The sequence below is a fragment of the Gymnoscopelus braueri genome, assembly GCF_963280865.1.
Source record: "Gymnoscopelus braueri genome assembly, chromosome: 2".
Lineage (NCBI taxonomy): Eukaryota > Metazoa > Chordata > Actinopteri > Myctophiformes > Myctophidae > Gymnoscopelus > Gymnoscopelus braueri.
Window position 1 is genome coordinate 37,392,768 of NC_137604.1, and position 12,905 is coordinate 37,405,672.

Sequence of the window (12,905 nt, forward strand, 5' to 3'; positions counted from 1 at the left end):
GGCAGTTGAATGTAGGTTTTTGCCAAAAAGTCTGTTCGAATGGAAGTGAATGTGGCAGTTTTTTTTGCTATCACGTGATTTACTGCTTCACTGGGAGTCAAATGGTGACTCATAGGTTAGCGAAGAGCACCATCTAGCGTAAACACTGAAAACACCAACGCGTCATTGGCAGTGAACGAGTGAACCACTTAAAACCTATTTTCGGCATAGCCATAGTTAACACATTGATTGCCAAGATATTAAACATAGTTTTCTATCCCCTTGCCAGCGTATAATTACCTCAATCCGATGATATTTGAAACGCCGTGGAACCGACATTGTGTCCCAAAAACACAAACAAAATAGTCCCTGTGGGTTAGCGGAGGGATCTGTGTATCCATAGGAACGACAACGTTCCGCTGAAAACTAGTGGTTTTCAATGCAAAAAAAAAGAAACCGAGTTTCAGCTGTTTTTCTTAAAATCCTCTTTTTGAAATAGGGCTTAAGAGTTTAAGTCCATCGTGACGTGACATACCCACTGTCCATTGTTTACTTACAGTCCACCAGCTTACAGGCACCCACGCCAGGGGAAAAATGTAGATGTGAAGATTTGTATTGCTTTTGTTTAGCTCTGTCTTCATGAACTTGTGTGTTATTATTATTATTATTATTATTTATTTCCTTTCTTTTTCCTCACCGTATTGATGTTCGGTCAGTGGAGAGGACTGCGGTTTGTCTTTTTTCATAAAGACGTTAACTCTCAGAACCAGGTAGAACAATATTACCATGGTTACCATGTTACCCTGGTTGCACTTTAATTCACTGTCCTGCCCTAGTTTTACCTGGTATATTCACATGGTTATTATTATTACTACATATTCAGCATTTCTTTCAAAAAAGTATGCAGGCGATATACCCACTGGGGGCTGATGAAACAATCTCACATTCTTAAGGAATGAACTTTAAGTCAACCACGTGTTCATTGATTTAGCCTTAGACAGATTGATATTTCTGTTACTTATAGATCATTACTGTACATACTGTACATACTACCAGGTTCATACCTCAGGAACAGCAGACAGTGAAATGAAAGTACAGTAGCTGTGTAATCCCTTATGATGCACATGCTCTCCTGAATTCTGTCCCTCTGCCCTGCCACTCCTGCCCTCACTGTCTGTCCTGCTCTAGTTCAGAACCACTGAACTTGACACAGAACCACTGATCACCAAATTGACTGAACAATTTGTCTTTCCCCATGTTATTGTGGCTCATATCTCTCCTGTATTATGCTGTTTGCTTTGGATGTACATAATGTTGTTGTACGCATTGCTGCGAGCACACTTTCCCCAGTAATTAAGTTGTAATTATTTATCTGCATACTGTAGGCAAATTGTAACCTACAGATAAATAAAGGACAATGTGTGCTGGGGGTGAGATAACAAGAACAGTCAAGAGCGGTTTTGAAAATATCTTGCCTTAGGAAATATTAAAAACACTAAGGTAAAGCCTTGAATTTGAACACCCACCTTCTATTTGTACTTGCATAGGAAACAAACCAGCACTATTAACGTTTACCATCAGTTGTTCCAACTCTTAAGGGCTTATAATAGAAAATAGCAGATCTACAAGCTCTCAAAGCGTCACAGCGTGACACATTGAGAGCTTGTAGATCGATTATTTTCTGTTTGCAACACTGGCGTGGAACTAAATATAAATCGGGCTTTCTGTATAGCTTCTGTTGCCAGTCCACCTGAAACGGCAAATGGTTCAGCATATGAAAAGTGGATAGTTTGTTGTTTTGTATGGTTGAGTACTTCCTGTAAACCAATTGAGGGCTTTTAGCTCAGCTACCGTACGCCGTACGCAGACTGTCGTCCTACTTTAGGTTAAATGAGTAGAGTGGACCTGAGCCTGCAGCCTGTTTGTTGTTTAGCCTGTCCCTCTATGTACCCCTGGATGATACTAATCTGTCTTTAACCCATTAAGACCTGAAATGCATCTGTGTTCTTTGGCTATTCAAAAATAGCAGATATATACAATCTCATAGTGCGGCACCGAGTGGCGTGCTATGAGCTTGTAGATCTGCTATCTTTGAACATTTGTGAAAATGTATGCAAATCTTTGAATGTATATATATTTTTTAAAGTGAATATTTGAATATTTGCTTCTGGGGGATTCTACAAAATAATGTCTGCTAAATCCTTTTTTTTTAAACTTATGTTGCTCAGTGGTCAGTGGTTCTCAAACTTTTTCATGTCAAGGACCACCCAAAATTATATGTATTTGGCCGCGGACCCCCATCTAAAAATATATTGTTCCAGGGACCCCCCAGAAGCAAAGATTTGAGTTACAAATGTTCGCTTAAAAAAAGTATATATTCAAAGATTTGCACAAATGTTCACGGTTTTTCAAAAATAGCAGATCTACAAGTTCATAGTGCCGCGCTATGAACTCGTATATCTGCTATTTTTGAACAGCCAAAGAAATCTAAAATGACAGAGATGCGTTCCCGGATTGAATGGGTTAACTGCTACGTTAAGTAGCGCTGCGTACTGCCTGTACATAAAGTGCCCTCATTTTGTTATTTCCCCCCCCCCCCCCCCCGATCCATCCATCCACCCCCCCCCTTTCTCTTTCTCTCCATTTTTCTTTGTCCCCATTCTTTCTCATTAAACCGCCCACTCATTGTCATACTCATTCTCTCCCTCTGTGCACTCTCACCCCATACTGTCTTCCGCTCGCTCGTCATCCATTTTTCCCTTCTTCCACACTCTACCATCCCTCTTTCTATACCTCTTGCATGCTTTCCTCTATACCCTCCCCCCTTTCTCTCTCCTACAACCTTCATCTGTCTGCCTCACCACCTCTTCCTCTTCTCTATACTCCTCGTCCATTTTAACTCCCCCCATCTCTCTCTTCTCGTCTTTTACTACTCCCACAACCCCCTATTCCCCCCTCTCCCCCATCTCCATCCATCTTCCTCTTCTGCCCAACCCCTTAAAATTTCTCTCTCTCTCTCTCTCTCTCTCTCTCTCTCTCTCTCTCTCTATTCTCTCTCCCTCCATGGGGCTTCCATGGCCTCCAGACTGCAAGCGTTGCTGGGTTCAGACAGCCAGTTCCATCTCCAGCTCCAGCCAGGCCAAAGCAGGGAGGCCATTCTGAAGATGATGCTGGTCGACAGCTCCCTTGGGCCGGGAGACCGTGGGAAGGTGAGCCTGCAGCTCCGTCTCTCCTCCTCCTGCTGTCCACTCCCTTTACCTGCAGTTCTACTGCGGTTGGATATCGTCACTGTTGGGTGGAAACCTTTTTATGTCCATACCCGTTACAACCTGTGTTCCACTGGATCCAATGTAGTCATTATTTAGTCACAAGCTCTTTTTAATACATTTCATTGTTTAAATATGTATAAAACCCACAGATAGACCTAACCACTTTCAAACTGACTTCCATATTCTCATTATGGGCGAAATCTTTCAAAAGAAATGTCAACATTTTCTTCATTATGGGCGAAATCTTAAAATAAATCTCCATTTTCAAAAATAGCAAGAATGAAGTTGTTGATTTGTCACTCATATAGTTACAAGCAGCAAAATGTTGGGGGGACATCGTTCGCAACACTGTGCATATAATATGCATAATATACACACTATAAGAATATTACAAAACTGTATGAAATAAAATAAGAAAGCAAGATAGTAGCTACAGTGAATGTGCAATGGGGAATGTGCAGAATTGCATTTATAATGGAATAAAGGTCTGCCCACTACCACTGAGGTTGTGGGTTCAAATCCACCGTGGTACATCCAGCTTTGTCGAGCGTCTATGCGAAGTTGCGAACAAAATTGGCCCGTGTTCGGGGGAGGGAAGCCGGCCGGGGAGGGTGATATCTTGGTCATTGCATGTACTCCTACGGGCTGGGGCGGCACCTGTCAGCAGGGAGTTTGTGGGGCGGGAGGAGTAGGACAAAGGCTCTATACGTCCTCCCGGTGGGGGCTCCTCACTGGCAGGATGCAACAGCAGTGACAACACAGAAAATGTGTGTGTGGAGGAATTAATTGTAATAACGACTAAATTCAGAGAAAATGGGGATAAAAAATAATTTGCTACCCTAATTTTTAAAAGAAAATATCGCTGCTTTTGTTTGACATTGTAATACAACTGGAGTATAAAATGCTTAATCTTCCGCCGTAGTCTGAAGACTAGAGATGCAATGCAAGGGTTAAAGAGTCCATGACAATATGTAAAACAATATTCCTGAGACAGAACCCGACCCTACCCGACCCGACGTGACGCTTTCAGGCCGGAACGAAAGTGTATGCTAATTAGTCGGGCCGAGCCGAGCCTCGGGTTCCGTAAAAGCAAAAAAAATTCAACTGCCCCTAGCGGCCGAACGGTAAGGCCGACGGAAATGGTAGTGGATGCGTTGGAGGCTTGTCGCCGTCCGACCTTCCTAGCCCGTGTTATTAAAAGAAAACTGGAGAAAATCAGCGTTTCAAAATAAGAAAGAGAGATGTGGGAGAGATTTAGTGAAATCACTATGATGATTCAGGTGCTGGCTTTGTTAGGTGCAACAAATGTATATTATGGCACTTATAACGCGAGAATGAGAAACAGCCAGCCAACCAGAGCGCATTATCTTTAATAATATGCCTTAATACCTCCATCCGGACAGCAAGTAATTGTTCCATGCAGGTGCGGATTTCCAAATTGCTAGGGTCTGTTGGCGGGAGGAGATGACAACTACATGCTGATTTAGGACTACATTCATCACATATAGACTACAGGCTACATGTCAGTCTAAATTCATAACACAATTTGCATACAGCACAGTCATCACTGCTCTACAGCATGACGAGCATAGCACAGGTTTGGAATGAGAACGGACGGCAGATGGCCAGTTCGCTGCCAAGGCTTAATGCATATCGTGACAACCATACACACATTTTCTTTTCTTTTTTCTTCGTGGACTTAAGCATCTACAAGGCAATTATCTTGCATATCTCTCCATCTGAGATGCACATGCAGAACTCACACACATCACTACATAGTAGCGGCCAGTAGCGGTCAGCCAGTAGCAATCCAACCCTTGAGCACGTACGGGTTCAGTGCCTTGCTCTAGGGCAGCTCGACAGGGATGACACATTCGCTGACAAACGCAAGTTAAAGGTCATTTGTATCCTCTTTAACATGGCTGACATCTTGTGTGCTTAAACAATGTGACCATGTCCAGGAGGCCACATACAGCATGATGTGAAAATGGGGCTGTGGTAGGCTCGCAATGTGCCGTGAGATTGTAGATCTTCTATTTTTGACACAGAACACCATCGTATGAGGTGTGACTAAGTATAAATCAGGCTTAAAGGTTAGAGAAGTGAGCTTGAGTGAGATAGCAGCTGTCATAGCATATGGACTAAACAAACATTCTGAGTTAACAGCTTGCTTTGGATAATCAACGGCTAGGGAAGATGTTGTCTTAGTACTGATGAACATGTTAATGTTTCCTGTGTTGGAAACGAGGCAAAGTGTGGCTAGATTGAGAGTCAGAATCCCTCTAATGGCTAAATCCAGTCACCAGAAGAGGAGCTTGTCTTTCCTTTTTTGCAGAGACAACTTCCTTGAGTTTCACAGTACAAAGTACATACTGACACACATTTTACAGGGACTTCACATTTGAATTCATGGAGACATACTGTATGATGTATAACGAAAGAAAGAAAGTGTGCTACCCTGTACATATACTGTATACTCAGTATGTACTTTATATGCTGCACACTATAGTATATGTACTTTATACATATTTGTTATTCACAAGGCTCTAGCTCTGTCTGTTTGAGAGTAGTGCGATCCAGAGTATGGTTGCAGCACATCAAATCCTGAGTGTTCATTTAACTGGGAGTGTACAAATGTACACTTTACAGTTTAGCTTTTAGCTGAGGCTATTATTCAAAATGGCATACAGTGTGAACCTAGAATGAGCTTAAATTCCTAGAACAGAAACATTACAAGCAGCCAGCAAGGGATGCAATGCAAGGGTTAAAGAGTCCATGACAATAGATGTAAAACAATATTCCTGAGACAGAGGGAAAAGGGCGATTTGAAAGGCATTGAAAGTGGTTCAAATTCTTATCTAAGGGTCATCCATCTTTTCTTTCTCCATCCATCTCCACCCCCCTTGTTTCATATTCCTTGTCTTATGTTTGTCTTGTCCTTTCCTTAAGAACATTGTAACCTCTCGTTTAGATGTGAGTTTTAATTATTAATGGAGCACCATGTCTTTCTCCCCTGTTAGAATCTGAGCTGCGTCTCAGGCGTTTTACCGGCATCCCCGCGGCGGACGATCTACCGGACGCTGTCGGACGAGAGTCTGTGCAGCAGCTATAGGAGAACGCTGTCCCTGGTCAGCTCTCGTACCTCTCTGCTGGACCAGGCGCTGCCCAGTGACATCCTGTTCAGCAATGCTGCACCCTACCACAGCACCCTGCCCCCCCGCACGAGCCTTCGCCTATGGGCTCCACTGCGAAAGAGTGAGTGCACCCTCCCTGCATGGGATTCAGTATTCTCATTCAACTGATGGTTCACACTGAAATCCTCAGTGTTAATTGACTGTGTATAAATTTACCCGTAACGGTCCGTTTAGCCGAGTTAAATTAACACCTAGGATTTTACTAAGTTGCTTAATACATTGTCTGCTGTCTGATTGTAAGGCATGCTAAGACTAAAGCACTAGTAGCTGTACAGCAGGCACATGGCACATGATCACTTGGCCATATTCCAAGCCTGGCGTGTCAGACAGTGTAAAACACCATTGCTTCTAAGTTGACTTATAGGCTGCTTATTAGGTTAATACAAGCATAGGATTAGTCAATAATTTAATAATAAAAGAACGAGTCAATCATTTCATATGAATAATAAATTAAGATCACTTCAGGCTATCTGGGGAGAAATGTTCTATGCACATAAAACAATAATGGTTGTTTTTGATCAACTCAGTAGCCCAATCTGATCGCCTGATCAAAGAGAGGTGGCTGCCCACCTCTGCTGTACGGGAATCTGTCCTCTCTCCCCCCTCAACTCTCCTTAACCCCCGCAACCCCACCCCCCAGACATACTGTAATCTGTTCCCCAGATGCTGTTGCCCTTTTTAGCTCAGGTTAATTGTGTGTCTGAGTTTGGAAATCTCCTGTTAGGCTGCCTGTATAATAAGGAGTTTCTCTATAGCAGGCGGAAGGTAGCACTGGTCCCTGGCATCAAGCCGGCTGTGTGAGGGTATGATTGTTGGGTCCGGTTATTTTTTGGCAGAAACAAAGACAAAGAAAAGATTAAGTGAATTTCAGTTGACAGGATGTCCTGTCTAATCTCTGCAATAGCAGTGTGTCCTGTTGAAGTGCCCTTGAGAAAGACACCGAAACTAACTTTTCTAATGGCTCATTGTAAGTCTGCCTGGATGAGAAGGTCAGTTAATGTCCCTATGTCAAATGCCAAACATCAAATCATATCAATAGCTGTCTGTAGAAATGAGGCTGCTGGCAGTAGTATGTCAACTCTTGTTATAGGATGTCCAGAAACCAAACCACTTTCATCTTTATTTACATAAGGATCACTTCATGACACATTCGAGTACCGTTTACACTCCGGGACCTGCTACTTGGAAATCAGATTCAGAATCTCCAAACACAATAACCGCACAGGAACTTATGGTGGTGACACTGGGGCAGACATATATTGCCAATGTAATATTTTCCCATTCAGTGCACACCATTCAGTGAAGATTAGGATAAATTCCCTCAGTATCTTGATTATTCTTTGGATTTGAAGGTTTAGTGTGCAGGAACGGTGACAATAATAAAGGATCAAGTGATGTCAGCAGGGTTGGAATTCTCATTTTTAGCTCAAGATGGGTCCAGGCAGGCCTAGAATGGAGTTTCTCAGAAATGTCTTTAATGACACAGTTGGGTCCAATATTGATCTGAAGACATGTCCAGATGTGTTTGTACTGTAGCTCAGATCTCATCTCAGTAGCTGTATCACATATTGCATATAATGGAAACATGTCCATTATATTTTGTGATGTGTCTGTTTACTTAACTATAATTGTACAGTTGTACAATGACAGGATTTTATTAAAAGAAAAAATACATTTAATTTCACAGTACTCTTTGATTTACATTCTATTGTCAGGCATTTAGCTCATGCACTCATCCTCTGTGGAATACTGCAAATGCAAACATTGACCAATGTCAAACCATTAATCCCCAGACAATATTCCTGTGGTCCTAGAAAGATAATGCAAAGAGCAGGAGTGACTGTCAGTCGGGATTATTTTAAGTTTGCTTTAAGTCACTTTACTCACATTTCCATTAACTGAGGACCCCCTCGAAAACGAGATGCTGCATCACAAGGGGCTTATCCTCCTCTAGTTAGATTTCAAAATATAAACTTGACTTAAGGCATTGTGCAGGTAACTGACCAAGTGTCTTTTCCTTCTTCAGATGAGCTGTGTTTCTCTGACAGTTCACTGGCAGAGCGATCCAAGATGGCAGAGGCTGGGCTGATGACCCTCCCAAGTCCCTCCTCCCATTTGGACTGGACTCACCTGTTGGACGCTGCGAGGGCGTTTGAAGGTATGGCTTAAGATCTCAACCTGCTGAATGACTGTCTGTGCACCATGGGTGATACTGTCTGGCATTAAGTGCAGATTATTCTTTAGCTCTCTGTGTTTTTATGTTTGGCATACTGTATAGTGCAGCCACCTGCTTATCTGATATACTATATCCACCCTTTGCTGCTTGGATGGGAGCTGTTTTGTATAATGTACTGGATAAGACGGTTATTGACGGTCCTTTTGAATGTGCTATTTAATCTTCAACAAAGTCATTTGGTCGAGTACTTCCTCTGCATTCTTTTTAAGCTGGCTGACCCCCCGGTCATCTTGACCCAATACAAGTCTTTACTGTTCTCTGCCTGTGAAGAGAGAGGAGGCTACTCCTACCTCTAGGTGATAATTAGAAGCTAAGAGAAAGAGAATGCGTGTGTATTTCGGGAAATGAGAAATTGAAGCTATTATCACTTTGTGAGCGCACCAAGGAAGCACTTTGGGAAATGGCTTGATGCCACCTCAGCGTCTTAATTGCAGCCTATCTCCCTGACACGCACACATACACACACTTTGTCTCAGGCAATTTACAGCCTCTCTACCACATTCTGAGAGTGTCTGAGGGGATTGCTATGTGTAAAGGTTATGAGCAGCAAGGACAGCAAGTTGTGGTTCTGGTGAAGATAGGTGTGTGTGACTTGTACCCATGTCATTTTCACAAAATGGTTTCCTGTTCTGACTTCCCTTTGACCTACAGGGATTGGCAAGGTCTACTGTAAATAGAGAGTTCTGTTCCAAAATTAGTTAAAATGATATATTTGTCATGTCCTTTTGACAAAAAACAACAACATGTAATGATATCTTAAAAGGATTGTAGGTGTCTTTAGTACTTTGGTCATACAATAACTGGTAATGATGTTTTTGGGAAAGAGGTCACCATATGATCTTCACAATTAAAATAATGCAGAATAAATGGATTGCATTGATACTGATTGACAGCATTAAAACTACTTTGTATGGAGAGATACAATGTAGGATGTTGTTCACCAATTATTTGACCATTTATATATATATTTATTTATTTTATCAGTCAACAAAAATTCTGTCAGAATAGGACCTCCAAATTGTGATTGGCTACTGTGACAAAGTGGCTGGTGCGGTCCCATGACCAGTATTTGACCTGTTGGCTTATGGCAGTATCTGATTTTAAAACCAGTCTGTTCTCTTGCCCCGAGAGATAGAACTGCATCAGAGGTTGAATTGACTCTACGCTGACAGGCAATTGTTACTGTAACAGTTGATAATAATTAGGTTTTCTCTGACTGAGCCAGGAAAGAATGCTGGAGCATGTCTGCCCCTAGTGGTAAATATTGTAAACGGAGAGAGAGAGAAACACAAAGAGAGTGGGTGTACTAAAGTTATACAAAGGAGCAGTGTAAGACAACGCATATCACTCTACACAACATGCATGCAAAAATGCCACCACTGCATAGCACAATTATCATTTAACTCAGATAAAGGTACTTGAATTAACACTAGGGATTTTACAGTGTGTGCTTTCAGATAATACTGTATACTGTACTATACAGTACAGTTGTTGTTGGTACAGTAGGGGAATCTGACAGGCGGTGCGATAAGCGGGCGAACTCCCGTGAAACTGTCGTGTTCGTGCTCATCTCACGCATTATGCGATGCGCTAAAACACGTCTATTCACACAAGGAGCACAGTGTGACCCTGCGGATGCAAGCAAGAACGCAGGCGTTCCCTGTCTGAAAAGCCCTTTATACTGAATATGAAGAATGTGAATAAGTTACAGCATAATTACAAGACATGATACAATAGACATACACCATTAATGTAGATCACTCTACAAAAATATGTTTGGCATGCAGACACTGTGTAAAATCAGGTTGCATTCACCATAGTTGTAACAGCAGATGATGGTTGGTGTACAGCAGTGTAAAAAGATGCGACTTTGGCCTTTTAACCACAGTCAGAGCAGTGACTCAGTCACTCAGTCAGAGCAGTGACGCGTGGTTCTAGCGATTTATAGGCTGTCATCCTGTATTTGATGGCAGTCATGAACATGGGGCTGACAGAACGTCTCCTCCAGGAGAACTATGGGGTTAAGCGTCTTGCTCCGGCACACTTCGACACATAGACTGGGTGGACCGGGTGGTGTGAACCTGTGAACGATTGTGTTTGATTCCCAAGCAGCCTCTCTACCGACCCAGCTACTGCCGCCTCAATATTTTCACTTTCATTCTTAATTTCAGAAACGGTAACGTGCAGGTAGCGGTTGGAGAGCGTGTCCTTCAATGAAAAGGTCACATGATCTATCCCCATCAACATTCATGGGTCTTGTTGAAGTGTCCTTTAGCGAGACCTGAATCACTCATTGAACCACTATCTCATATCATCATTGATTTGAAGTGAGCCTAATGAGTGTATAAAAATCTCTCTCCCCACCTCAGTTGTGTAAAGGTCTGTGCAAAGTCATTTTATCCTGGCATGGCCAGACCAATATCACTACAGAGCTATTTTTATTTATTTCATTTTTTCTCTCCGGCAGATTCGTCTGGTTTCCAGGCTAAAGTCATTTAATTTCCACTTTCACAAATGGGACTATACCTTAACAGAATAACTTTGTTTGTCACGTACAATAAATGTTTTGTTTTTTTTGTCAGCTCTCACAGTCCAGGTGCTCATTGTGCAAGAACAATAGGACCTCATATACTATTCTAGGGGGAAAGACATTGTAGACTAAACATATCACTTACTGTGTACATTCAGCACTCTGTCACTTAATGCATTCACGTGTCAAAAGCATGTTTACAGTCCAATGCCTGTCTGCTATTATGTATGGGAGTCCTTGACATTTTGTATTTCCTTTTAGGAATGTCAGAAGGTACAGATCTAGTGTCTTGTGTCATTGTCAACAGCACACGTGCTGTTGTGTGGACTCACTTAATAAAAGCTGTGATGGCTCTCCTTGTAGAGCACTTACCAGAAGGCTAAAGTTCTTCCCACAGCTGGCCCCGGTTAGAATCTGACCAGTGGCCCTTTGCTGCATGTCATCCCCTCACTCTCTTCTGCCTTTCCTATCTCTCTGCTCACTGTCAAATAAAGCAGAAAATGCTGGAGATTTTTTTTTGTAATTCTGTCAAATATTGTTGAACTGGGACTGCAGACTGGTGTAGTAGCTGGCGTGTGGGTTGTAATGGCTAGCTTTGTTTACCGACCACTGGCTGTTTGTCTCTCTGGGCTACGTTGCTAAGCCAAGTGCAAACAATCTAGTACACTGGCAGTCATTACCCTGGATGCTTCGGAAGGGAGTTGACGCTGTGAGCTTTTTGAATCCGATTCCATAGAGCCAATACCAATTAAAACAAGCTTTGGTACTTTTAACATGGTACTTGGTTTCACAAATACATTTTGTGAAATCATACACTTTTCTTGTCCTCAAAAGTAATTATTGACCACAATCATGTTGTCAACAGCAGCGATGAATTATATCACGATAATTGAAATCAAGACTCTCACACCCTCTCTCACGTTCTGTTCTTACATTCTTCTCTGTTCTCAGCCCTCTCTCTTTCTCTCCCTCTCTCCACCTCTCTCTCTCCCTATCTCTCTGTCTCACCTCCCTTGGGTTTGGGTTTTCTGTTGTAATAATCACCTCTGTGTGAGATTTACTGATGTCAGCGAGCATTCACACGAGTCTTGAGTGTCAATTAAAACCCAGAGCGCACTAATCAGGAGCGAGAAAAAGGGAGAGAGAAAGGTAGAGAGAGTGAGAGAGACACAGCAAGAGGGGGAGTAATGGAGAAGAGAGAAATGGAAAGAGACAGGGAGTGGTGTAATTATAGTTTGGATGTTCACAGCTACAGCCTCAGACCAGCTCTCAGTGTGCATGCCATTAAAGTAACAGTTTGGGTTTTTAAGATGCTGTCCTTCAGTCCATCAGAAAACCACTTAACCTTATGAGTTGTGGTGTCTGAGTCACGGGGCACGGTTGTTAGCATTTATTTGACAGACTGTTGTCCTTCCTCAGTTATGCCTACATGTTTTTGTAGACTTCCTGTTCTCCTACACACAGTGTTGTAAAACATTGTGTGTCGCATGACTGTTTCACAGAAGGACAAATTAGGCATAACCTCTTTCATCCTGGCATCCCTATTTTGAGCACAGATGAAAATCTTCACAGCTTTAAAGTTTTCAAAGTTTTCTTTGAAATGTGCAAGCTCACAATATACACACGTACACTTGACACACGTACTGTACTACAGTACACATGCTCAGTGTAACTGAGCAAGTGTAACTGAGTGTGTA

The 12,905-nt window shown here is 42.3% G+C and overlaps 1 protein-coding gene across 4 annotated transcripts in view; it reads left to right on the top strand.

Annotated features, from left to right (window-relative positions):
* sipa1l2 (signal-induced proliferation-associated 1 like 2) overlaps nucleotides 1-12,905 on the top strand; it is a 94,513-nt gene that overhangs the window by 72,557 nt on the left and 9,051 nt on the right. For all 4 annotated transcript variants that reach the window (XM_080415133.1, XM_080415136.1, XM_080415134.1 and 1 more), the window contains 3 exons: nucleotides 3,065-3,188; nucleotides 6,269-6,503; nucleotides 8,469-8,600. In XM_080415133.1, the coding sequence (XP_080271259.1) occupies nucleotides 3,065-3,188; nucleotides 6,269-6,503; nucleotides 8,469-8,600 (491 nt within the window). The remainder of the gene's footprint in view (nucleotides 1-3,064; nucleotides 3,189-6,268; nucleotides 6,504-8,468; nucleotides 8,601-12,905) is intronic.